The sequence below is a fragment of the Trypanosoma rangeli genome (genome assembly GCF_003719475.1).
Source record: "Trypanosoma rangeli strain AM80 chromosome Unknown Tra_15.4_contig_00024, whole genome shotgun sequence".
Lineage (NCBI taxonomy): Eukaryota > Euglenozoa > Kinetoplastea > Trypanosomatida > Trypanosomatidae > Trypanosoma > Trypanosoma rangeli.
The window spans coordinates 51,285-75,119 of NW_021705768.1; the positions used below are offsets into that span (position 1 = coordinate 51,285).

At 53.5% G+C, this 23,835-nt stretch overlaps 13 protein-coding genes and 1 pseudogene across 13 annotated transcripts in view, besides 9 other annotated features; 3 read left to right on the forward strand and 11 right to left on the reverse strand.

Moving 5' to 3' along the window:
• Nucleotides 1-250: 250 nt before the first annotated feature.
• TraAM80_01224 (uncharacterized protein) lies at nt 251-2,275 on the reverse strand (the record flags this gene model as incomplete). Its single annotated transcript, XM_029378277.1, has 1 exon — nt 251-2,275. The coding sequence occupies one exon, from the start codon at nt 2,273-2,275 to the stop codon at nt 251-253; it is 2,025 nt and encodes a 674-aa protein (XP_029241886.1).
• A 185-nt stretch (nt 2,276-2,460) lies between these two features.
• TraAM80_01225 (uncharacterized protein) lies at nt 2,461-3,621 on the reverse strand (the record flags this gene model as incomplete). Its single annotated transcript, XM_029378278.1, has 1 exon — nt 2,461-3,621. The coding sequence occupies one exon, from the start codon at nt 3,619-3,621 to the stop codon at nt 2,461-2,463; it is 1,161 nt and encodes a 386-aa protein (XP_029241887.1).
• A 305-nt stretch (nt 3,622-3,926) lies between these two features.
• Nucleotides 3,927-5,738, reverse strand: TraAM80_01226 (TPR Domain containing protein; the record flags this gene model as incomplete). Its single annotated transcript, XM_029378279.1, has 1 exon — nt 3,927-5,738. The coding sequence occupies one exon, from the start codon at nt 5,736-5,738 to the stop codon at nt 3,927-3,929; it is 1,812 nt and encodes a 603-aa protein (XP_029241888.1).
• Nucleotides 5,739-6,600: 862 nt separating this feature from the next.
• Nucleotides 6,601-6,656: a sequence feature (GA-rich).
• A 20-nt stretch (nt 6,657-6,676) lies between these two features.
• Nucleotides 6,677-6,700: a microsatellite.
• Nucleotides 6,701-6,777: 77 nt separating this feature from the next.
• Nucleotides 6,778-6,811: a sequence feature (GA-rich).
• Nucleotides 6,812-6,856: 45 nt separating this feature from the next.
• TraAM80_01227 (putative zinc finger protein) lies at nt 6,857-8,428 on the reverse strand (the record flags this gene model as incomplete). Its single annotated transcript, XM_029378280.1, has 1 exon — nt 6,857-8,428. The coding sequence occupies one exon, from the start codon at nt 8,426-8,428 to the stop codon at nt 6,857-6,859; it is 1,572 nt and encodes a 523-aa protein (XP_029241889.1).
• A 471-nt stretch (nt 8,429-8,899) lies between these two features.
• On the reverse strand, nt 8,900-10,030 carry TraAM80_01228 (phosphatidate cytidylyltransferase-like protein; the record flags this gene model as incomplete). The annotated part of the gene is made up of 1 exon (XM_029378281.1): nt 8,900-10,030. The coding sequence occupies one exon, from the start codon at nt 10,028-10,030 to the stop codon at nt 8,900-8,902; it is 1,131 nt and encodes a 376-aa protein (XP_029241890.1).
• A 68-nt stretch (nt 10,031-10,098) lies between these two features.
• Nucleotides 10,099-10,138: a microsatellite.
• Nucleotides 10,139-10,167: 29 nt separating this feature from the next.
• Nucleotides 10,168-10,207: a microsatellite.
• Nucleotides 10,208-10,409: 202 nt separating this feature from the next.
• TraAM80_01229 (uncharacterized protein) lies at nt 10,410-11,423 on the reverse strand (the record flags this gene model as incomplete). The annotated part of the gene is made up of 1 exon (XM_029378282.1): nt 10,410-11,423. The coding sequence occupies one exon, from the start codon at nt 11,421-11,423 to the stop codon at nt 10,410-10,412; it is 1,014 nt and encodes a 337-aa protein (XP_029241891.1).
• A 301-nt stretch (nt 11,424-11,724) lies between these two features.
• Nucleotides 11,725-11,777: a sequence feature (A-rich).
• Nucleotide 11,778: 1 nt separating this feature from the next.
• TraAM80_01230 (putative SNAP protein) lies at nt 11,779-12,657 on the reverse strand (the record flags this gene model as incomplete). Its single annotated transcript, XM_029378283.1, has 1 exon — nt 11,779-12,657. One exon carries the CDS (start codon nt 12,655-12,657, stop codon nt 11,779-11,781), a length of 879 nt encoding a protein of 292 aa, XP_029241892.1.
• A 579-nt stretch (nt 12,658-13,236) lies between these two features.
• Nucleotides 13,237-13,271: a microsatellite.
• Nucleotides 13,272-13,396: 125 nt separating this feature from the next.
• Nucleotides 13,397-13,438: a microsatellite.
• Nucleotides 13,439-13,757: 319 nt separating this feature from the next.
• TraAM80_01231 (putative outer dynein arm docking complex) lies at nt 13,758-15,695 on the reverse strand (the record flags this gene model as incomplete). Its single annotated transcript, XM_029378284.1, has 1 exon — nt 13,758-15,695. One exon carries the CDS (start codon nt 15,693-15,695, stop codon nt 13,758-13,760), a length of 1,938 nt encoding a protein of 645 aa, XP_029241893.1.
• A 621-nt stretch (nt 15,696-16,316) lies between these two features.
• TraAM80_01232 (ubiquitin hydrolase) lies at nt 16,317-17,798 on the reverse strand (the record flags this gene model as incomplete). Its single annotated transcript, XM_029378285.1, has 1 exon — nt 16,317-17,798. One exon carries the CDS (start codon nt 17,796-17,798, stop codon nt 16,317-16,319), a length of 1,482 nt encoding a protein of 493 aa, XP_029241894.1.
• A 77-nt stretch (nt 17,799-17,875) lies between these two features.
• TraAM80_01233 (putative ubiquitin hydrolase) lies at nt 17,876-19,918 on the reverse strand (the record flags this gene model as incomplete). The annotated part of the gene is made up of 1 exon (XM_029378286.1): nt 17,876-19,918. The coding sequence occupies one exon, from the start codon at nt 19,916-19,918 to the stop codon at nt 17,876-17,878; it is 2,043 nt and encodes a 680-aa protein (XP_029241895.1).
• A 206-nt stretch (nt 19,919-20,124) lies between these two features.
• On the forward strand, nt 20,125-20,639 carry TraAM80_01234 (hypothetical protein; annotated as a pseudogene).
• Nucleotides 20,640-20,740: 101 nt separating this feature from the next.
• Nucleotides 20,741-20,759: a microsatellite.
• Nucleotides 20,760-20,788: 29 nt separating this feature from the next.
• TraAM80_01235 (putative intergrin alpha chain protein) lies at nt 20,789-22,924 on the reverse strand (the record flags this gene model as incomplete). The annotated part of the gene is made up of 1 exon (XM_029378287.1): nt 20,789-22,924. One exon carries the CDS (start codon nt 22,922-22,924, stop codon nt 20,789-20,791), a length of 2,136 nt encoding a protein of 711 aa, XP_029241896.1.
• Nucleotides 22,925-23,219: 295 nt separating this feature from the next.
• TraAM80_01236 (uncharacterized protein) lies at nt 23,220-23,714 on the forward strand (the record flags this gene model as incomplete). Its single annotated transcript, XM_029378288.1, has 1 exon — nt 23,220-23,714. The coding sequence occupies one exon, from the start codon at nt 23,220-23,222 to the stop codon at nt 23,712-23,714; it is 495 nt and encodes a 164-aa protein (XP_029241897.1).
• A 62-nt stretch (nt 23,715-23,776) lies between these two features.
• The window catches only part of TraAM80_01237 (uncharacterized protein), a gene marked incomplete at both ends in the record, with an annotated part of 447 nt that continues 388 nt past the window's right edge, over nt 23,777-23,835 (forward strand). The window contains one exon of the mRNA XM_029378289.1: nt 23,777-23,835. This exon is cut by the window's right edge and continues 388 nt beyond it. Coding sequence (XP_029241898.1) covers nt 23,777-23,835 — 59 coding nt within the window.

Here is a 23,835-nt window from a genome sequence, read left to right on the forward strand (position 1 = left end):
AGATATGTACTTGGGGAAAGGGGAATATAAAGCACTACGGTGCTGTACAATTAGCGACAGCGGAAGGGGCTTACTTCTCCCTCCCTCCCTTCCTATGTCAATTCTTTCTTTTCCTTCCTTTAGTTGGAATCCGTTGCATGTGTGATATCAAGAAACACAAGGAGGAAAAGTGCTGAGGAAGCGAGACGCTTGCACGCCTCGTTCCCTGACGGCGTCACACCCCCGGTCGCGAAGTCCCTCGCCGCAACCGTCAGTAATACATGCAGCTCCGCAGTATGGTGTCCGTCTGCGCGTCCAGCAAGGCCCATGCGTTGGTGAACTCCTGCATGTCATTCTGGGCGGTGCAAAAGTCCCCCTCCTCATCGTGGCCGCTGTGCGCATCACCGCTGCCGTCAGCGGTGAGGGTGATGCCGCAGCCCATCCCGCAACGCCGATATGAGTCACCGCAGGAGTACTCCGGAAACTCGGGCGCCGACACGCTTAGCGCGTACCGCTCCACACTGCTCCGAGAGGGCCTCGGGGCACTCGTCAACGTTACCGCGGAAAGGGGCTCGCGTACGTTACGGATGAACTCCGCGTCGTGTAGCGCCGCCTGCGATCGCAGAAGCCCCAACTCTGTGTACGTTCGGGCCTCGGCATTCGCCACCAGAGCATCGGAGTCAACGATACGCCAATGCACGGAATCGTCACCGATCGATAATGCATCAAAACTGCCATCCAGGTTTGGGTGAAAACTACACTCGGCCGCCACCTTCTCCTCCATAGCCAGACGCGCGCTCTGCATGCGCTGATTGCGCTGCTCAACCCAATTCTCTGAACGGGCCAACACGCGCTGAAAACACGCGTCAGACGACTTTGGTGAACAGGAGGAGAGGGCCTCCGACGACTGCAATGGTCGTTTCGGCAAAGGTCTTTCATATATAGGCTGCCAAAGCTTTCGAGAAATTATACTTCTTGTGCGTGCGCATATTTTTGGGCGAAATGCCTTTTCGGAGATGACTGCGTCCTCAGCACAACGTTGGCGCCGCTTCGTCTCGTCCAGTAGATCGGCTACCACCTCGTCAGGCCCACGCGGACGCTGCTTCCCCTCACTTCTCTGACGCTCCTCACGGAAATACCGTGCCAGTATGTACTCCTGGCGCCGGAGCCGTAATTCTCTCAGTAGCTCCCGCCGTTCTTTCCTGTCAAGTTCATTAAAGCTGACACGGACGCCTTTCTTCAACATGGTTGGCAGAGCATTTGGCTCAAAAAGGGGCTGGTCTGCCTTCGCCCCATACTCCTGCTCCCTCGTCTTGCCAGCGTAGTAGGTGCGCAGCCGCTCAAGTCTTTGCTCGCGACGCACCTTGTCTGCTTCAACGCGCTGGAGGTACGCCCGAAGCAGACTGCGCCCGTCTCGTTCACACTTCTCACTCGTCCTTGTTGTGTCCGCCACGTCACCCGCACCAACGTGTTGCAGCCTGCTGAGTGTCTCGTCGGCAGACGCACGGGTCACCGGGTGAAAATAAGGCGTCTCCAACGCATCCGACTCGAGATGCTCAGCGGCATCCGCTGCAGTGGCAGTGGAACAGTTTGGATTTTTAGGCTCCCACAACTTGCGCCGCCTCTTGCCCTTCTTTTTGAGCTCCTCGAGTAATTTCCGACTGCGCTCACCCATTTTCCACGGTGTTAACCACTCGTCCTCTCCGCGGTTAATGCGATCCTGCACAGCCTTCTTTTCCAGCCGCAACGCTGTCATCTTTTTCCACACCAGGCACTTCTCCATAAAAGTCGCCAGCCCCTTGGGGACAACCTCCTTCGCGAAATCTGATATCGCTGGTTTGAAGGTGCACTCCCGCATCTCTGCCTCCTCCTGCTGCCGCTGCTGCTCCTCCCGCCACTTCACACTGCTCTGCCGCTGTTGCATCCCCTCCTCGTACAGTAGATTGCCGCGCGCGAAAGTCTGGATCGGCTCGCCGGCCAGTTCCACCAGTTGCAGGAGGCTGTTCACTGCCCTCACTGGGGCCTCCGCCATGGCAGCGTAGTACAAGAGCGTCAGCGCCGGTGGAAGGTTCAGCTCCTCCATGGCGGCGTCATGAAACACGGTGACCTCCTCAGATATTGTCACACGCTTGCTGGCAAACTCCTGGGACTTCCCCGGGGAGGGAAGCGTGGTGCTTCCCACCTGCTCGAGTAACTCCGCCGTGCTGCGGGTGTTGTCGAGAAGGAGGCGGTACACGTCGCGGAGCATCGTCTGGTCATCAACGCGTATCACCTGCGGGGAGTTGTCGTTCTGCATACCTGCCGTTGTTATCTCGTCTTCACTAGTGGTCCCGTAAAGCAAAAACGCATAAAGAATAGTAAGGGTCAAACCTCGATGCTAACAAAAGCACGAGACATTGAAACCAAAACAAAAACAAAAGCAGTAAAAAGGAAGAAGCAGCTGTCATTTGAAAGAAACCTCACATTTAACCGTGTACACTGTTACCTCCCGTCCTGTTCGAGTTCACTTCGAAAAAGAGACTTCCGCTTCGGCGCAGTGGCAGTCGGCGCAGGAGACGGTACGACAGCCACGTCGTGCTCCACCACATCTCTCATGACGTGACAACAGGTAAGGGGACGCTCCACCGTACCGCCTTCATGGGACAAGCTCATGGTGGTGGTGGCGCCCTCCAGTGAAATGACGTCCACCACATCATTGAATTTGACGCGTCGCTGCAAAGAAATCGCGGGGTCCGTCGTTCTGGGTTTGTCCCCTGTGGTTATTTCACTTACCACGACGGCGGCGGTACAACCAATATCGCCCGGTGTGCTGAAAGCAGGGGTGGCCGCTGCCACGGTCTGCTGAGGATGGGGCAGCTCCTGATCTTCTCCCCGCTGTGGTGACTCTCGCACACGCCCCTTCTGCAGCTCTGCACGAACGCGCCTCTCCTTCTTTGCGATAATTCTCTCCGTCATAACACGTTCAACCAGCTCATCGTCCTCAACTCGGTCCCCCAACTCCCGCTCAATCTCCAGAAGCTCCTCTTCGGTCAGCTGATCAAGCTCATCGAGTACCGCTAAGTCCTCATCTTTCAGACCCAGCTGCAGCGGCGCCTCGTTTGTTTCCCCCGCGCCCTCCTCAGCTCGCTGCAGGGCGGCGGCAACAGCGGTGGCCGGAAGTGTCGTCCTGCGATCGCCTCCCCTTCTGCTGTGCAAGGCGTCCTCCTTCAACGCCTCCACCTCCAACGTCGCCCGCTCCGCGTTGGGGATCTCTGAAAGGAACAGGCTCTGTCGCTGTTGCAGCGCACCCGCCTCCTCAACCAGGGCGTGTTCCTCGCGGCGAAGAAATTCAATGCGGCGGCCCGCAATCTCGTGCGCCTGCTTCGCGCTGCGCTCAGCAAACCAGTTGTCACCGAGGAGAACCAAAATGTTGTTTGTGTAGTCCATTGTTGCCTCAAAGTACGCCATTCCTCCAGCAACGGGCGCCAAAACGGGTACACGGCACCTGTCTGTAAGGTTTTCCAGGACCTCCTGTAACTTCGTGTAGTCCTGTAATTTCCGAGTGTTTTCCTTCCGCTGCTGCTCGTTTCTCCTTGCGAGATAGTGGAGGAGCTCCGCCCCGGTTAGCGTTGCATCCTCTTCCAAGTCTTCCGTGTCGATCATCAGTAGATAACTATTGACCTGCCGACAGACTGGAGGCGGGTACGAAAACCAAACAGTGACGCATACAAAAAAGTAAAGGAAAGAGGCAGACGGCTCATCAAAGACACCACCACACCAACACCAAAAGCGGAAGCGGAAGCCCGCACACAGATATAGATGTAATACCATCTACTGGTAACTCATAAAGGCACACGGACCTCACAAAAAGTGTCCACTCGTTCCTTTTATTTTTCTTGTACTTTTTTTTTCTTTGCTTTTTGTAGCCCAAAGAGGCTTCATCACCCCGCTGCCACCCCTCAACTTTTCTAGCTTTCTCGTTCTTTTTCTGCCTGCGCCTCAGTGTTCGCGCTTCCCCCGCAGCTTCGCTCCAACCCTGCCGTGGAGGCGGCCACAAGCGTCTCCACCTGCAGCTTCTCGGAGACACGCTTGTAATCATCCTGCAGATCATCGTCGTACGGTGTGATGCGTACCGCTTGCTCAAGCAGCTGCAGGGCCTTGCGGTAGTCCTTGAGGCCGCAGTGCGCCGCCGCGCCCCGCACGCAGGCCTTGAGCAGTGCATACACGTGTCCGCTCTGTTCGCCAACCTTTCGCGCCGCGGCATTCCGCTGTCGCACCATCTCATCCGCAGCCTCACCCCCGGCAGCATCCACCTCATCATCATCGTCGCTATCCACCAAGTTCGTGGAGAGAGCCCCAGGGCAACTCAGCGCATCCGCCACCTCATGACAGAAACTCAGCACCTGTGAGGTCTCCTCCAAAGCCTCCTTAAACAGTCCCTGCTGCAACAAGACGGCGCTCAAGTTGTTGCGCGTCTTCACGTCGTACGGGTTCGCCTGCAGCACATCGCGGTACACCGCCGCAGCCTCGGCGTATTTCCCATGATAATAGAAGGAAGATGCCTCTCGCAACTTATCCTCTAGCGGATCCCTCGTCTCTAGTAAACCCTGCTCCTTCATGTATTTTTCCACAAGTTGATAGTCTGACAACACATCGTGGTCCTCCTCCGGATTACTGTACGCAGAGGCAATGCGAAAATCTTCAATGCCCTTCTCGCAGCAGCGCCCCCAGCAGTACGCCGCCCCACGTCGGGCGTGAAGCTTCATCATAAGATAGCGGTACCTCTCCTGCGTCAGCTCACTCGCCGGAGTATTCGACAGCATCGTCAAGGCCAACGTACAGTCTTCAATGGCGCGTTTGTATTCAAATAGGTGAATAAAACAGGCGGCACGGTTCGAGACACACGTCAAAAATGCGCCATCACGCTTGATGGATTCCGTGTACGCATCTGCCGCCATCTGCCATTCCTGGTGGTGGTAGTGCTTGTCAGCACGTTCTTTCCAGAACATTGGACTGTCCTCTATGCGTGTTGGTTTGTACCGACTTCGACGGTAGTACTCTTCCTCCCCACGAGAACGCGTCGGCATTGCCGCGAGCTTTGGCGTGAATTCTACAGGAACAACAACGGTGTCGTGGTGCCGCACACATGGAGCGGTGGTTTCGTTCGCCTTCGCCGTCTGCGGCACGACGACGTCCTCCGGCGACGTTGGGACGGCTCCGGTCACCAGGGCCTGGTGTCCCCCTTGCTGGTTTTGGCGTTGCTGCTTCTGTGCCTCCTCCCACACGTAGAGGTCGGCCTCGGCCGTATCCCGCTCCTCCTTCACACGGCCCTCAATGAGTCGCCGCTGCGCCCTTTCTACCTCCCATTGCTCCTCCGTCATGCGACGCCGCTCCTCCTCCCGCTTCCCCACTCGCTCCTGCAGGCGACGGTTGTAGTCCTCCTCCGCCCGCTTCATCGCGGTGGCGCGTCGCTCGCGAAGCGCGCCCGCGTCGTACTCGTCCGCGCGAATGCAGAGATCCGACCACATGCCTGTTTCCTGTTTGCAGAGACGGAGGCGCAGGCACGTGCGGTCCTCCGGGTCCATGTAATACGTCGACCGCGACGCGTCAACAGGGTGTAGGAGGTCGAGCACAAGGAGGTACGTGGGCGCCGCATTGACCTTCACCCAGACGTCTGAAAGGAACACGTCGATCGCCTCCTTCTTGAAGCCTTTGATCGTGACGCGCAGCAGCACCTCCTCCTCCGTCTGTTCCCACTCATACACTGGCCGCACAGGCATCTCTGGACGCAAATGGAGCTGGCAGCAGCTCCCCACCCCCACAGGAAACAAAAAAGAGAGAAGCAAAGGAGCGGGGCCGTGAACAGTAATAACGCGCAGACGGCAACAATCAACAAAGCAAGATCGTACACGAAAACCATATTTTAAAAAAGCTGAAGGGTGTGTTGAGAGTGGATAGGGGATACCAAGCTCTAGAAGCACAAAACTCACACTCACGTGTTGTGCTTATTGACAATATGCTATGGGGCATAGCGGGCCAGCCACGCACGCGCCTCTGCGTGCGCCACTCCCGGTGCAAAAGAAAGGTGAATGACGAAAGCAACAAAACACTTAAGCAAAACTGCATGTATTCTTTGAGTATCATTGTCATCGAAAGTAAACGCAGAGGCATAGCACTAACAGTGATAGTAAAGAGGGAGCGAGGAAGGAAGGGGTGGCACCCATGACCAAAACACAACTCACACATACTGATTCCCCTGCTTCTCTTTCTCTCTCCCAATTACGCACCTCATCTTGGGAAGCGTGAAACCCCACATCGACTCATACAAATTCACTTTTTTCCCCCTTTGTGTGCGTGTGTTCGTTTCTTGTATTTGACTCCGTGCCTTCCGTTCCCCCGCCCGTTTCCTTGATTTTCCTCCTCAGTTCCATCCACGCCCCAGCTGCCTCCAGCAAGGAGGGACATGAAAGCGACATTGTGGCAAAGAAAAAAGGGGGCAAACACGCACATGTACATGCACACAAACCACAACAAAAGAGGAAAGCGCGTTGAACGCAAACACGACATGATCCCTCCCAAAGAAATTCCACAGCGACCAGGCACCCACACGCGCAGGCATGCGGCACTGGCACCAAAGACGCCAGAGGAAAGTGAAGAGAAGTGAAGTACAGCGAAGGAAAAAGAAAAAAGAAAAAGAAAGCGCATTCACCCAAGGCGTCAACAACAACAACAACAACAAAACGCAAGTATCACATGCCAAAAATAAACTAACACATCATCCCCACACAATACCCCCTTACCCAGTGGAAAGGGGCAAGTAGAGAGGGAGATACATAGAAAGAGAGAGTGAGAGCAAACTGATGGTAAAACTTCGCAGCTTCTTCACTGCAGATTATTTTTATTCTTTAAGGCGCTTTATGGTGTCGGTTGTGGTGGACAGTAGACGCCGCATTCCCGGTGCCGTCAACTGAGAGAGGAAGCTGAGCCCGTCGTGGAAGTTCTCACTGAGTAAATACGGAACCTTCATGAAGGAGTTCAGCCACCCTGATGCTGTTGCCGCCTTCACGGTGTACCACTCTTCAGGAAGTACAACATAGAAGGGTGGTAGCTTGTCCTCGAGGACCCCGTTGAAGTTTGAATGATTAGAAAACAAAATGGAGAAGGGAGTTTCTGGGGCACGACTCTCCCGCTCGCAACGCCCCCGCGGAGGAGGAAGAGTGGTAATCAGACGTTTTTGATATTCGCAGCAGATCTCATAGCAGTCCTGGCACAGGCGCAGCCAGCTCGAGGCCACGTACTGCTCTGCCTTCCTGTCAGGCAGTATTCCAGCGTACGAAGAGCAACGTTGGCAAAAAATGAGGCCACACCGACGGCAGTGGTGTCGCATAACAAACAGGTTAAAGCGGCGTTGGCACCTTTGGCACACTTGAGCCGCCTCGTTGCGTTGCCACGTCTGCATGAGGTAGGGATCTTTCACGTACTCACCAATCGCCTGACGATGCAGTACCTGCAGCATCTGCGCCACCTGCACCGCCTTCCGCAATGACTCAGTCCGTCGCTCCAAGAGCAACTGTAGACCACGCTCTCGCTCTTGCATCACTTCCTCTGCTGCACCCAAGACGGCGCCGATGATGTCTCCCTCTACATCCTTTGTCACACGGTTCGCAAGCAACATCATGCGAACCCTATCGCGAATGTAGTCTTCTAGTTTCGTATTATAGGACGGCGTATTGCACCCGGAGATGGCACACGAAGGCACAGGCCTCAGCTTAGCAGCAGAAGCAGAAGCAGAAGCAGCAAAAGTGGAAACAGCAACAGTATCCGGACCGTCCATGGTGGGTGTATCAAACCTGGGCATATGTTGTGGGCTCATGTCGTGGTTATCCATTGTCATGGCACACACCTCACGCTGTGTGCTTAACGGCCAGGCGTCGTTGTCATAACTCAACTCCAGCAGAGTTCCTCCAAAGAACATGCTTCTACCGTCACTTTTATTAGATGTCATTACGATGTAGTCGTCTTCATCGCGTCTTTCGCCGCTTCCGTCAGGGCTTTCTGTTTTCCGCTCGGCTGCTGTTTCTTCTACATGCGCCAAGTCTGCCTCACTCTCACACAGCAGCTCAAATCTTTCCTCCTGCAAAGCATCAAATTCCTCTGCAAGTTTCCTACGCTCCTCCTGCGACAAACGATGCACCGCCAAGGCAACCTCCTCCTCCGTCAAACTTGGGAGAGCCTTCTGACCCACCCAGTATGTGATCCCCACCGCAGAGTCCCCAACAGGCATATTTGCGGCCCCAGCTTCGGCCTTGCCGCCACAACAACCATGTTTTTGTAGCTTTTTCAATACCTCGCCCGCCCATTCCTCCCCGACCTTCATCGTTTCCTCTTGCTTTTCATCCTTCATATCCCGCAAAAAGGCGGTGGCGATCCCCATGAGCTCCTCCATCTGGTCCGTGCTGCTGACAGTCATGTGGTCCCGTCGTTACGTGCCTCCCCACCTCTGCGCGTCCACCCGCTCTCTATACAAGTATCAGTCGCCGCGTCGCTGCAGCGGTAACGGTAACAGGCGACTCAAAGGTTAACCGTACTGATAGCACCTACTTTCAATTTGTTTTTCCCTCTGACTTTCTTTTTGTGCTGTGTTGTTCCTGGCCCCCGGCGTCCAGTCAAAGTTTGGAAACAACGCGAGGAATAAGCGAAAAATAATAAAAGAAGAGGGATGGAAAGGGAGAACAAGCGATGGCCACACACCAAAGTTTTCATGCATGCCTCCTGTTTCGCCTCATTTTATATTCCTCCAGAACAGAGAGATCTAAAAACGCCAAGGCACCCAACCAAAAAAACAAAACACAAGCAACATCGGTATAGGAAAAGGCCATCTCACTTATCTATCAACCGATACTATCGGGAAGCCACGGCTGCCCCACAGCCGTCGCCCGCCTCAGTAAAGCAGTTCAATAACACGCATGCAACAGTACATCGTTGGAAATACGACAAGAAGCCCATCAATGCGATCAAGCACGCCGCCGTGGCCTGGCATTAAGTGTCCTGAGTCTTTTACCCGCGCAGTTCGCTTCAACAGGGACTGCAGGAGGTCACCCATGACTCCCATCACCCCCAGCAGCACACCGACAATAAGATAGAGAAGGGATAATCCCCAACTCTGCGCGAGGGTCCCGCCACCGCGGGCAAGGTGCAAAAGCAAAACAAATACCCCAGCGCCGGCAATGACCCCCAAGACAGCCCCCTCGATTGACTTTTTAGGGCTAATAGCCTCGCGCAACGGGTGTGTCATACCCTTCATTGAACGTCCCACCAACATTGCCACAATGTCAACCGAAAAGTTGCTCACAAGTGCGGCCAAAATCCACGGTCTCCCTGAATCGTCTATGTCGTAAGCAAGTATAGGATACACCACTCCAGCAATCCAAACAAAGCCAAAGTATTCCAGACATAAATTCAGCAATAACTCTGATGTTTGCTTCTCATCCATCACGCGGAGTTCTTCTTTAAGAAATAGTGAGCGTACTATGTTGACTGACCTGTCCGGACACAAAACTGCTTGTTCGTTGAGCTTAGCTTGAGTCACTAAATCATTCATTGTTTGTCGGCAGATGAATGATCCCAAATCTATTCTGCATTGGCCACACAACGTGAAAATGGTCAACCCAAGGAAGTAAAAGGCCCCGAATAGTAGAAACCCATCCACCCCCATACAAGCCGCAACTATAATAAGAGATGAAACAAGCGTTTTGGTGATGATTAAGGTGTTATGCGGGGCCACTGGTGCGGCATACTCCTTTGGAAGATCCTCATGTACAACGTCATTTATTCCTTGCCCATTATCCCGCAGAAGCGCCACTTTAATGTGTCGCTTTATGCCTGACCACTCCAGCATCCCAAAGAAGAAAAAACACCAAATAAGCAGGGCGCATGTGTATTTGCTGTACGCCGCTAGAGCTACTGCTGTGGGTCCAACGAAAGCAATGGTGGTGGCCCGGATAAAAAGATTCGTATCCCTCTTCATGGTGTAAATGTTTGTAGACACAATCCGCACTTTGTACAACGTCATAGTTACTATCCAGTAAGACAACGATCGAGCACCTCTTCCTTTCTCCAATTTAGCCCCCTTTAAACGACTATGTATGTACGTATGTATATCTTTGTATATCTGCATATACAAACACACAGCCGTGTATGTAAAACGCGCTCTCTCCCTCTCTTTCTTTTTTTTTTTATCTTTCTCTTTGCAACCGCAGCAGTTCTAAAAGATGAGAAAAAAAAACGAAAAAGGACAGTCAGGTACCTCAACGGATATGACAATGGGCACAAAAAGGCAGACTACAAAGGATAATAACCTCCACTGGAGCATCCATCATGTCCCTGAACTAATATATATGTGCGTTTGTGCGGAGAGCCAAGTGAGAGCACGCACTCTTCTTTCCTTTCTTTTAGCCCTTACCGTCAGTTCCGTTGGTGACAGGACAATACGGGCAGCTCTTCCCCACCTCATCTTCCCACGGCCGCCGCACCATCACAGCCATGCAAGAGGGACAAAGCCATGCCAAATAGCTGGCGTTGGAGCCATCCGCGGTTAACATGACGTTGGGCTCTTGTGGCAAATTGACAGGTTGTACCACATACCGTTCAACCAGGCGTTCTCGCACCTGACGGTCCACAGCATTGTCATCTTGAGACGTCGTTTCAGCAGCAGTTCTGTCCAGCATGTAACCCACGTAAGAAAGGGAAAACTGGGGCGCACATAGGCCTCCCGTGGAGTGCGCCAGCGCCTGAAGCCGGTCTCCCACAGCTCTAGACAGTGTGGCACGCCCAAACACGTGTACAGTGGTATGCAACCTTGTCAGGGCCAATGCAGCCGCGGAAAAGGAGCACTCTGCGGCAAACGACAACGCAGGGGTGTCGCATACATCACTAAACACCATCAAGTAACCCTGCGTAGACGGGGCAGTGGCAAAATCAAGGGCCGCCGTATCACTCGTCGCCTTCCCCACGACACGAGCACGGAGGAAGCCGCATGCAGTTAGCAACGCACCAGCAAGGCAGCGCCACACATCAACGGTGTCATTGACCCCGTTTTCACACTTCTCCTCCGCAGCATGCCCACAGCGCAAAATGGCCCGCCGTAACCGAAAGGCCGATCGACCCCTAAAGAACGCTGCAAGCCCAAGTCTCCGCTCGGCGTCACTGTTCGTTGGCCTCGAAACACCTCTCCTTTCATCATCATCCTCCTCCGCATCATGTGGGGCGTCGCTTACACATGAAGTGTATGCGTATCGCGCCCCCTCAGCCGGGTTGGCGCGGAGAAGGGCGACGGAAGGAATAAAGTCAGCCGAGCCCACCTGAACAGAGTGAAACATTGCGGAGACGCCATAAGCGGCCTGGGTGAGAAGCTCGGGACTGCACAAAACACCACTAGAGTGCAAAATGCAGACGCAACATGACATTCGTCCCTCCGTGAGACGCCTGTGGCTCCCTCCAACCGTGTCTCCCCTTCCTAACTTCTGCAGCTGGCACGGCACAACGATAGACACACACAACCAAAAAAAAAACAAAGGAAAAGTAGCGACAGATCTACCACAAGCACCATGGCAACGACCTGGTGAGGCCGCACCCTGCGGCGTCAAAGCAGCGATGCCTCACGCAACAACTGCCGACAACTTGACCAAGCCAGCCAAGACAGAGAAAGAAGAAAACAAGGAAGAATAGATGACAAGTCGTTCATGCTTCGGTGGACAACGGCAATACAAAAAAAAAAAAAAAACGGAAGCAAAAACAAAAATCAAAAAAAGTAAAAAAAACTTAGCGAAGGTCATGAAGACGACCAATGAGTGCATGCTTGGCGCGGGTAAGCATCTTCTCCTTCAGCTCATCCAATACACAGATCTTGTCGTAGTCCATGATCGCCGCGTCCATCTTCTCCACGCTCTCCTCCTGTATGGCCTCGATGATGGCACTCACAAGCATGTGCTCGCGAGTAAGGTGGTCAAACTGCGTGTCTAGCTCCTGATACTCATCAAACCGCTCACGCAACTCAGTCACGTCTTCCATAATACTTTCCCCCGTAAAAGTGGCAAGTTGCGTCAGAAGCGCCATGAAAAACAGCTTTCGCGCCGCACTACGCAACACCGCATCGTTCAACGTATCACGAGCGAGTTGCTCATATAACTCACGCGCGCCCTTGTAGTCACCCAGTCTTGCCTTTGTCTCTGCCACCTTTTGTCTCAACCCATCGGCCGAAGCCCGTGACCCCTGCATCTGGTAGTACACGGCTGCCTTCTCGAGCCACGTTATCGGAGCCGTCCCCTCTGTAATCTCGCTCAAACTGACGCAGATTTTTGCAGCTTTGATATGCATTTGATTTTTCTCATACTGGCCAAGCACCAGTGTATATAAGGCCGCTGCCGTCTTTTTATCGTTGGTTTTGACATAGCACATCGCAGCATCTTCAAGGTCTGTTGTTTCATCCACTTCGTCCTTGTAGGCCCTCGACATGTCAGCGGCTCGCTCATACGCCTTGGCAGCCTTGGTGTAGTTGTTGCATGCCTTGTAGTGCGTCGCCGCCTGCTTGAACTTGTCGCGTGCACTTTCGTACCTGTCACCCCTGAAATACTTCGCCAATGAGAAGCCCTTGAGCGACTTATCAGCCTCTTTCACAAGCTGGTCGGCCTTACTCTCCATCCAGCGGCTATGTTAGGATGGGATCTTCCTAGCAAGAATGTAGTCGGCTCGCCCTTGCTCCTTTCCTTCCCCGACCACGACGTATCACCGTTAATGTTGAATCCCTCTGTGTGCCAGTTGTGTTCCACGTAGGCAGCCACACAACAAAAAAAAAAAAAAGGGCAAGCAAAGAGAAGGGGTCATCAAGGCACCATTGCAAACAGGTATCTTCTACACTCAGGCAGCTGCACGTCACACCATCGTCCATGCCGCCCTACACCCTCGCCATCTCTCTCGCTCTCTCCAACATCAGAGCCACTCATTTGGTCAGTCTTGGAACATTTAAGCATAGCATACATGGATAATACTGACGGTTTGTCGTCCTCATACTCCGCGCGCAACGCAGGCAGGCACACAAAGAGAAAAATGAATGAGGCATAACCCCATCAGGAGGGAAAAGAAGGAACGGGGAGTCGGGTAAGGCGCCCGATAAACGGAAGGCATATAAAAACAACAACACACACATATATACAAATAGCATTGGGACAAGACAAGGATGCACATGCATGAACATGTTGCTAGACAAAGAAGGTGGGATACACACATACACATACAATACGTATATACACAACACAGCGATATCTCCCCTTACAATAAAAAAAAAGGCACCAGCATTACATCAACATCATCTCCCACCCAACGTTCAGGGAAGCATGTTTTTGTTCTTGTTATCGTTTTCGTTACATTGTGGGAAGGAGAGGTGTGTGTGTGTGTGCGTGCGTGCGTTTGTGTATGTGTGTGTTCTTCGTCGGCTGCTGGTGTTGTTTTCGCACCCTGAGTCTTTTGCTATTGTTACTATTTGGCTTCTTGCGTCGTACGGCCTTCCTCAGTGTTTGTTTCCCCTTCCGTCTCCTTTCCCCCGTGTACGCAGGTCCCCGCCGCTGCATCATGCTGTTTTCCCTGTTTTCCTGCGGCTTTTTCGTTGCCTCCTTGTACCTCGTTCGTCTCTTCCGTTTCCTGCCCGTCTGCCTTCTCGCGGTGTGCGCCGTTCGTTTGTTCCTCACGTCACGTACATTTTCTCCGTCCTCTCCCGCAAGAACAAAATTGCCTTCGTGGAGTCCTTACCTTTTCCGTAGGGCGGCAGTTTGGCCAGCCAGCTGCTCCTTCAGTTCATGCCGCCTGCGATGCGCGCGCTCCTCGCGCTCCCGCTTCGAGTGAAGCCGACGCTCCATCTGTCGCCGTACCTCCTCGTGCGATACAACGCGATCCCCCTCCCCCTCCTCCAGCGCCTCAACGCCCTCGTCACCGCCGAGATGGGCGCTCGGCAGGCATAAGTGACGGACCAGTCGCACCGCGTTGACGCTCTGTTCCTCTGGTATATTCAGCATGGGGATAAATGGCGGCCCCTCCTCGTCTATCATCAGCTCCACTGCCACTTCTTCCTCCCTCGCCACGTCGCGTGCAGTTGCCCCTTCTGCCTGCATCAATATTTCGTCGGCGGAGGTGTCCACCATACTTTCCTCGGATGGCCGCGCAATCTCCGCCTGGGCAACCTCCAACCCATCCTTCTCCGTGGGGTAGATGGCGGGTGCGAGTGCGAGTGTGAGTGCCCTCTCCTTCGGGGAGAGAATGCGCCTTGTCTTTTCTTCTGTCGCTAGCTCGGCCAATCTGGCCTTCTTGCGCCGGTGCCTCTGAAATGTGTACATGATATTTGTCGCGCGTTCTTCAATCTTCCCGAGAAACTGCAAATGGTTCGACTCCGTGCAGTGGTCGTTAACGAGAAGGGATTTGGAGGTGTCACCCATTGAGCAACCCAACTCGCGAAAAATCTCTCCTGTGACAACACGAATGTTTGCAAGGACTTCCTTGTGCTTCTCTGTGGAGACTTGGAGGTTCTCTAGCAATTCCTCTGTCTGCGCAAGACGCTCCTCAAGCCCCTTGATGAGGTTCCTCTGCTTCGCCTCACTTTCGTGCTCCGCCGCGATAACAGACTTTAGCGTGCGAATATCACGCTCCATTTCCGCCCTGCTGGTGGTGAGCTCATTGACGTACTTGTAAAGAGAGAAATTTGTGTCTCCAAGTGACTCATACTCCCTCGCCAATGACTGTATGTCGCCATTACGTGAGAACTCAGAGAGCCGCCGCAGAACGTCGTTGAGGTCCTGTCCATCCTCCGCACCAGCTTCTGAGTCACCGCCCTCAGCCAAGTCCTCCATGGTGTCAGTCTTGTCATCGAGTGGCTGGCGTCGCGTAGTGCCCGTATTTCCAAACCCCGTGGTGATGGCAAGGGTCATTTTGTCAGTGTCGTCCATTTCGTACTGGCGCGCCTCAAGCTCAATTTGCAGCTGTTGCTGTTCCTCCCGCATATCCCTGATCTCCGCCATTGCCGCATCCAACTCCTGCACCTTCCCATCGTACTCCTGCTTCTCCTCCTTTATCGCCTCCTGCAGCTGCTCCACCTGGTGCAAGTATCCGTCGCGCTCGTCCAGGTCCTTATTAGACTGCTCAATGCGCTCTGACATAAGCTTCTTCTTGGACCCCAGGTCGTCCTCCATCCGCTTGTACACACGCTGAAACACACGGCGCTCCTCGCGAATGATGTCAATGTGGTCACGAAGCTCCTTGTTGTACGAAATGGCATCGTTGAATCTCGTCAGTGCCTGATCCAGACGATTCTCTAGGATGTCCACCTGACGCTGTAGCGCCTCGGCATTTTCCCTTTCGGCGTTCACGCCACCCTTCAATCGACGGCTCTGTAGGAGATCAATTCTGGCCAGCTGGTACTGTCGCGTCAACTCATTTTTCTTCATCTTTTCAAACTGGTAACGTCGCTCCAGCGCATCCACCTCGCCCTTCAGGGTCGCATATTTGTCGGCCTTGATGTAGTCGTACGGCACTCCGCTCACAGCTGCTATCTCCTTCTTGAGCTTCTCGTTGTCCAGTGTGAGCTGCCGAATCGCCTCTTCCTGACGAATCACCTCTGCCTGGGCAGAGATGATGCCACCAGCCACCTGCGAGCGGCGCGCCTCCGCCTCAGCAGCCGCGCTATTCGTGGCCATGCGTTCTACCCTGCCTACTCGCACCTTGCTTGATGCTGCTGCTGCTTCTTCTTGTTTTCCTTGTCTCCCACTGGAGATGGAACGAGTGCCGGCTGACGTTTTCACGTAGTCGCTCTCTGTGCTTCTGTGTGGGGACGCAGCGCGGTACACGGCGGGAAAAAAAAAAATGGGTACATGGAGTAAAGGGAAGAAAAGGAAGATGAACCAGCAGAGAAAAGAAAAACAAGCTCAGGGAATTACCGCCTCAGCGCAGCGCAAATAAACATGCAGAGCCCAGGCAGAGTGATTAACGCAAACAGCAGGTTTTTTTTTATTATTGTTTTTGTGTGTGTGCGTGTATTGTTTTCTCATTATACTGTACGTGTGGGTGTAGGTGATTTTGTCTGTCTTCCCCCTGCTGAGGGCGGGAAGAGGATCAGAGAGTCTTTGCAGGGCGCGGCATGGCATGCCAAGAACAGTCAGAGTCAAAAAAAAAAAAGAAGGAGAGGAACGCCCAGAGATTTATTCTCACGCACGCGCGCGCACACACACACACGTGCACAGGAGAACGGCAGTGAAAACAAGCGAAAGACGGAAAAAGTGAACAAACTCCTTCCACCTAAAAAAGTCAAAAACCATATTTTATAACCTGCTCGTTTTGCCGGTGGCATGCTCAGGCGTGTCAACCTCGGCCTTGGCAAGCTCGTAGAAGAGGACAAACGCATCCTTGATGGGGGCCTCCCCCACAATTGAGGTGTGACCATCGTCATACAAGATCCACTTGCCGCAACTGTCGTTCAGCGCCACCGCGCTGTAGTGCCCGTAATTAATGTCCCCCCTGTGAGTCACGACACCACGCAGTGTGTACGTTGCGTCTCGCACGGGCGACTCCGGGTCAAGGTAAGGAGCCATGTCCAGCACCTTCGAAAACTTCACACGCGTGTTGTTCTTCGATGCCTCCTCCATATGCACTCTGAAGCGCTTGAGCGAAATAAGAAGACACTTCGGCAGCAAAAATGGTCTGCGTTCCATTTTGCTGTCCTGACGCCCCCTGCATTTCCTGCACTCGATGGCGTTATCCCCCTCAAGCTTGTCAGGTGAGTAGGTCGCTTCCAGGCATTCCTCCAATGTGACCCTATTGCTCGCCTCGTTGCAGTCAACAGACAAGCCACGAAGGGAGGAATATCTTGGCGTGCATGCAGAGGGGTGCGTCATGCACTGAAAGCCATCACGCAGGGCCAACCTGGAATCATCGTACTCCAGCCACACCCGTGGCTCACCAGATTGACTGAGAGAGGGGTTCGTGGCACCAAAACACCCAAAGTAAGGATCCGCGCCGCCGGGGGTAATGGGACGTTTGGAGCTGCGCGCGCTTGCCTGGTACAGCAGGTGAAAGTGGCGCCCGTCACCGACGTCCATGAGCTCCCCTGTGAACAGGTCAGGCGTCGACGCCGACAGATCCTCCCCAGCGGCGTGTCGTTCCTTCAAGCAACGCCTCCTGAGCTCCTGTCCTCGCTCGAGAATATGACATGCAAGGCGAGAATAGGTAGAAAACACGTCCGCAGAAGTCCGCTCCACGCAGAATGGCACATCCAGAGCAGAAAACGAAGCTTGTTTTGCCTTAATAAAGTACCACATGTAAACCTCCTTTTCCTCCTGCCCCTCATATTTCTTCTTCCTCTCATCACTCCCATCCTTCTCAGGTGTCTCTTCCTCTGCCGCACCCCCACGCGTTTGTTCGAGTTCCGCCGCTTCAGGAACGACGGCGGCAAATATCATATTTTTTTTCGGCAGCGGTTCGCCCTCATCACCGTAAATGATGACCCTGTAGCTGTCCAGCACAGGCCGGCTCTCCCCAGCGCCACCCTCCAAGCCGTCGTTAGCGTTGCCGGCAGCGTCACAGGCAATGTTTCCGCTCATGTTGTCCTCATCGTGCGCAGTGGCAGTGAGCGGGACAGCAGCCTGAACGCGGGTCACCGTAGCAACGACATCTTCGGTACGAAGCAGCTCCATCAGCTCACGAGCGACGTCAGCAGAGTAAACGGCACCGTTCCAGTCACATTGTACCAGGAGCTGCATCCGCACGCGTTTCCCTGTCGGAAACAAAACAACGACCTCTGTCATGCGCTTCTTCGGCGGCGTCACAACCGTAGCAGCAAGAGAAAGATTTTTCTCAAATATCTTCGTTGCTGCCCCGCACGTCAGGCACTCCAAGCGTGTGCTAGTCTGAAAAAAAAGAGTTCGGAGATGAAGCTCTTGTTGTTGTTAAGAAAATCCTGCCAAAGGATTTTCGACAGCTGCGGCGCAGGAATAGACGCGTCGGAGTCACGCACCTCCCGCTGACACTTCCCAGTGATCTTCTTTGTCTCCTCATGCATGCAGTCAAGAAGCGTCTCAATAAATTCCATGGCATCTTGCTGCTCGTACGAATCAAAGCGTCTTACCTCTCGTCCAAATGTCGTTTTCAATTTGGATGTTTCGGCAACCTGTTGCACGCCTGACCACATGTTACGCAAAAGGCACACCATCTCCCGCGTGACAAGAGGATTCCGGCACTCCGAGAGGGGGATGGACAAAATTGCATGCCGCACGGCCCGCATGTTAAAGAGGCACTGCAATGCACTGTTCATGTAACAAGTGTTGCCAATGTTTAAAAGACCGCACACACCACACCTCTCCAACCGCATGCTGTCTATCCGTTGCCGCAAGCAGAGTTTGAAGCGAAGCACTGGAGCTTTACGGCCCGTTCCCGTGGACGGAGCGGCCCGCACTTGTTCCAACACCTCTCCAACAGATATGGCACTCAGGTTTGAGAGCGACTGCGGCGGCTCCAGCGGAGCACCCTTAACATGTGTAACGCAAATATTTACGCCATCATCAGTGCATAATGCGGCGTGCCATTCTGCTGAATCTAAACGTCCCCACTGAGAGGAGGGGGTTTTCTGAAGCTTCTGCATGGCCCGCTGCATCACTTCAGAGACTTTGGCGCGGTGCAGAACGCGCTCCAAGAACACCGACGGAGAGGGTGCCTCACCAAACACAAACGCAAGCGTTGCGCGCCGAGGTCTCAGGCGCGCTTCAACGTCCCGCAGCATTTTAAACTTACCCTCCACCAGATACTTTGGACCGCCTCCAAAGTGTCTCCAAAGCAGCTCAAAGAGCTCCTCCGGGATAATATCCAACTCTGAATTGTCCTCTCGTACCACATGCTTCACTGGGTGATCCGACGATAACTCCACCAGTTGAAGGGTGTCAAAGGGACCGGGAGGCGGGGCGTCCTCCTCCTTGTTGCTACAGAGCCATTGCAACAGCTCTTGCATCCACTTCACAGGAAAAAGTGCACCTCGCCCTATGTGGTTGCCCTTGCTCTGCAAGTTTACCCGCGTGGCTGTGGTGTACACCTGAAACGCCACCTCCTCCTTACAGATAACGGCGGTCTCCTGCCAGAGCAACTGCATCGGTATCCCGGAGGAGAACGCATATTTAAAGTACGGAAAAATGAATGAAATCCACAACCCAAAATCGTGCAGCAGGACACCCTCCAGCTCCACCAGCGACGACGCATACGCCTGCTGCGAACACCCAGCCCGCGTTGCTAGAACAGTTTGCGTCAATCGCTCGTTCAACTGAGCAAAAATAACACTCATTTCATGAGGAAGACGCTTCCTGTGAAAGTATAACATGGAATGGTACCTGTGCAGGACCTTTCCCGTTATTTCGCCTAGTTGCGGCACAAACAACCTCCGTGCGACTTCAACGTCGATGTCGGCATCTCCGTCAGACAAGGAGAATTGCTTCTCAGGTGACTGTTGAACTCGCGCCCTCACAGCCTCTATGGCGCGTAAGGCGCGATCACGCATTGTGGCAAACCAAGGAACCTCAAAAACGGCCACACCGCCCTTAAAGGGCAGCAACTCGTCGCGTGTCTTGGCTATGGATTTCACAAGGTCGTCGCCTTCAATCAGCTTCGCCATTTCTCTCAGGACCTCCTGCACATAGGCTTCCACAGGTGGGATCGGAACCAAGGGTGGCGAAAATGTCTCAACAGCAGGTGGGCTCTCATACGCCCTGTTTACTACAGGCATTTTTGAAGACAAACAAAGATTCAGGATGCCGTTCTGCACATGCACTTTTTCCGCGTCCGATAGAGTAAAAGCGTCCGTGACGAAGCCATCATTTTTCACCTGCGTGGGCACCTCTCCGCTAACGGGCTTGACATCTGTATTGAGATCCCGTTCACCCATATTTGTCGGCAAACACGGTATTTCGCCTCGGCAAGTCCCTCCCCGTGAGTACACGACGAGTAGGCAAAAACAAACAAATTTTCGAAGCAGAACCAACTTCTGCTGCAACCGCGATGCCGATGTTAAGGAAAACAAAGCAGCGTCCCGCCAGAGTGCACTTAGACAACTCGGCGTTGTTGTCGTCGTTGTTTTTTTTTTACTTATTTTTTGATATTAGGTTCCCTGTGCCTACCTTCTCCCTTGCTTGCGCCTTATGCTTTCCGCGCGGGTGGATGTAGTGGCGCACGCGACAGATATATATGCGCCGCTGCTTGACTGTGGTCCGAGTACTTCTTTGTGGAGCACCCCCGCGTTTAGCAAACACACACACACACACACACAAAGGCAAACAAAGATACCCGCGCCGACCCTATTTGCACAAGCAGAAGGCAATCTCTCCTGTTGCGGTCACACCTTCCGGAGAAGCAATGTGCGGCCGGGCCACTAATGCTGCTGCTGCTAGCAATCTTCACAGTAGGAGTGAATCAATGCGTGGTGATGCAAATACGGCAAACAAAAGAGACGTGAAAGGAGATAAAGCAAGGGCAAAAGAAACACGCACACATAAAAAATAGAAAAGAATGAGATAAAAGGCGCACTACAACAGTGTGCTGCTAAGGTGAAACTGCGGCAAATGTGTGCTGGGTCAGCGCAGTCCGTGCAAAGAGATCAGCAACAAAGATGAAAAAGAAGAACAGTCAAGGAAAAAGGAGGACCAGCGAAAACGTGTGGAAGCACCTTCCACTCTGCCCCACACCCACTCCCTTCTAAGGGAGGAGAGCTTCTCTCTCTCTCTCTCTCTTGATTGTTATCTTTGCTACAAAGTGTCAATCAGTCCGTGGCACGCCTCGACACCTTCTGTGCGGGCTGGTGCATATCTTGGACGCAGGTGGGAAGAAACTCCGTATTGTTTTCGTTCACCAAGCTTATCTCACGTACAACAAAGAGCACAGCCAGCAGCGTCACCATGAGAAGCATCAGAGCCGTAATGGTCTCCGATGACGTCTGCGTTCCCACAGCAAAACCGTAGATCCCCTCCTTCGTCACAACTATGATGTCGTTTATTCCATCCCCGTTAAAGTCCCGCACAATGACGGGGGCCACAGGAGGAGATTCCAACTCTATCGTGCGCAGCACACGACCGTTCCGTGTGCCCAGAATACTCATGTATCGCTCCCCTAGTGCTATAATAAACGGATCGGTGTGCAGATACCGTTTAGACCCGCTGACACTCATAACAGAGTCATCCTGGCTCTGGTAAAAGCTGTAGGCGGCCAAATGCGGAAATGTCACTGCACGATGCATGCGTTCCTTTGCAGACAATCCTGCCGTACCCGCGTCTGCCTCGGCTGCTTCACGAAGACCGTAGAAAGTGGCATCCGTCTGTGTACGCCACATCACCCGACGACGTGAAGGATCCACGCACGTGACCAACCCTGTGTCAATCAAGAATACGGCATGCCTTTCCACTTGAAACAAATCCCGACCCCGCATTGTGTGCAGCTGTACTACAATTGGTGTAACACTGCGAGTCTTCTTCGACACAACATTGCGGCTTCCAATGAGCTCAAGAGTGTTGAGTGCGTGGGGCGCCTCCTCACCCCGCACATCGCCGTCAATGAAGTGGTGAATAAGGTCTAGACGGCCAAAAAAACCCTCCGTGTCACATATGGTCGCGTTGAATAGACGATCCTCCGCCACTGGGATCCCTGTGTGTATGACACCAAGGCAATCGTCAAGCAAGTCCACACCATGGCGAGAATGCATCTCCACGCGTGGTCCTATTTGCGTCCCGACAGCATCCACCTGAAAGTCGTCGTTGATGTCGTGGTAATACACCCCCGCAGACTTTAGAGGAGCCAATCTCGTAATGACACTCCCCGTGTAAAGGTGAATCACCTCGATACTATTCTTACCGTGAAATATCATTGCGTTCGCGGCCCGAGGACGGCTTTTATTTACAGGGGCTGCCGCCGCACCCTGCAGATTCATCCGGCCCAGCTTCTCTCCAAGAGCTCCGTAATCCTCCTTATTCATGCGAATAAGTCGGTCCTTATATTTTACCACCACCCTGTTTCCTGCCCGAAAGGAACGCTTCTTTCGATTCTTGGAGTGAAAAAAAACATGTGGGTGGATGTGCTCATCCCAGGGATGAGAATAGTGATGCGGCAGGAGCGTAATGATCGCCTCACGGTAAAACGTCCATGGCTTTTCCTGCGCGCGAAACTGATTCCGAACCTCTTGGCTCTTGACGATAGCGTTGCGCCTGAGGGAAGTCACATTGTCGGCTAGGATGCACTCTGTCTCATTGTCACACGCGCCACCAAGCACCTCCTGAATAGAATTATCGGCGTCTGAGGTGTAGCGCCACCGCACCTGACCATCAGCCCCGTTAAAGGCGGCATACAACATCAACTCCGTTGCGTTCGGGCCTGTGACCCTAATCGCCACGAGAACGGTGCCCTCGTCCTGCTTGTGAATGCGCTCTGGAACGATGCTCACGGAGGCGTGGTACGTCTCGACCCAAACGCCAGACAGAGAAACATCCCAAATCTCCGTCAGATCGTGCGGAGAGAGTCGGCGCAGGCGAAAGTCGTCCGTCACCACAACAATGGCGTTTTCCTTGCCTGTTCTGCTAAGCTTGCCGACGGCAATGGCGACAATGCGAGCGTACAAGTTCCTCGACTGGCCGGAACGAACAGTCAGAAACACGTTCTCCGAGTTGCCTCGCGCCAGGTGCGTTTTGAAGGCCTCAAGAATACCGTAGCTGGTGCTTGCGAGGAGCACCGGCCGACCGTCACCCATCAGGTCCGACACCACCGGCCTACTCATCACGTACTGTGTGATCTCCACATCCGAGACGGGAATCTTAAAGTTGCGCCGAACGGTGAGGCCACCCTCCTGCGACCATCCAAAGATGCAGAAAATGATGGCCACGCACACTATGAGAATGTCTCGAAGACGCATTACCTGCGGCAAATACGCGTGTGGTACTCAAATAAATTTTAAAAAGCCAACAACACCGCTTTCGGTCCCTCTCTCAGACTTGGTTTAACTTTCCGCCTGCTTTTTCTTTTGTTCCTACAAGCTGAGAAAGAAAAAAGAAAGAAGTAAGGGACGAGGCAGACACACACCAGCCACAAGAATGTATCGCAACAGTTCCTACAGAGAAAAATATCAAACAACTCAGACGCTAAATTTTGATAAATCTTCTAACTAACGGTAAATCTCGCTACATCGCCAGCAGACGGCACCATGATGAATGTTGCAGCACCGCCGCTGTACTGATGCTGCTTGGGGCCACGCACCTCTTGCACCGCACTTTGGCCACCAGCATGCATATCGCAGCACGGAAGGGGCTGGTTGGTGTGTGCTGAGACAAGGGAACACAACGGCATGTAACCCGCCTTGTCGTGCCAACAAGACATCCAGAGCTTCTCGGCCGGCTTTTGAACCACGCCCACTCATAGAATGTGAGTGGAGAGCCTTCGAACAGGCCTGCAGGCATCCACGGAAAGCCGTGAAGAAGAAGCGGAAGAAGGGAACTTCACAAGAAGAGAGGCATGTAAAGAAAATGAGCAGGGAAATTGAAAGAGATCGCGGCAAATCTCGCTACATCGCCAGCAGACGGCACCATGATGAATGTTGCAGCACCGCCGCTGTACTGATGCTGCTTGGGGCCACGCACCTCTTGCACCGCACTTTGGCCACCAGCATGCATATCGCAGCACGGAAGGGGCTGGTTGGTGTGTGCTGAGACAAGGGAACAAAAAACCGGCGGTAGAAAGAAACGTCCGTTGGTATTATCGGCGTCCATCCATGAGAGCTGCACATTCCTCGTTGGAGGAGATTTTTACGCGAGTAGGGCCAGTGACCCC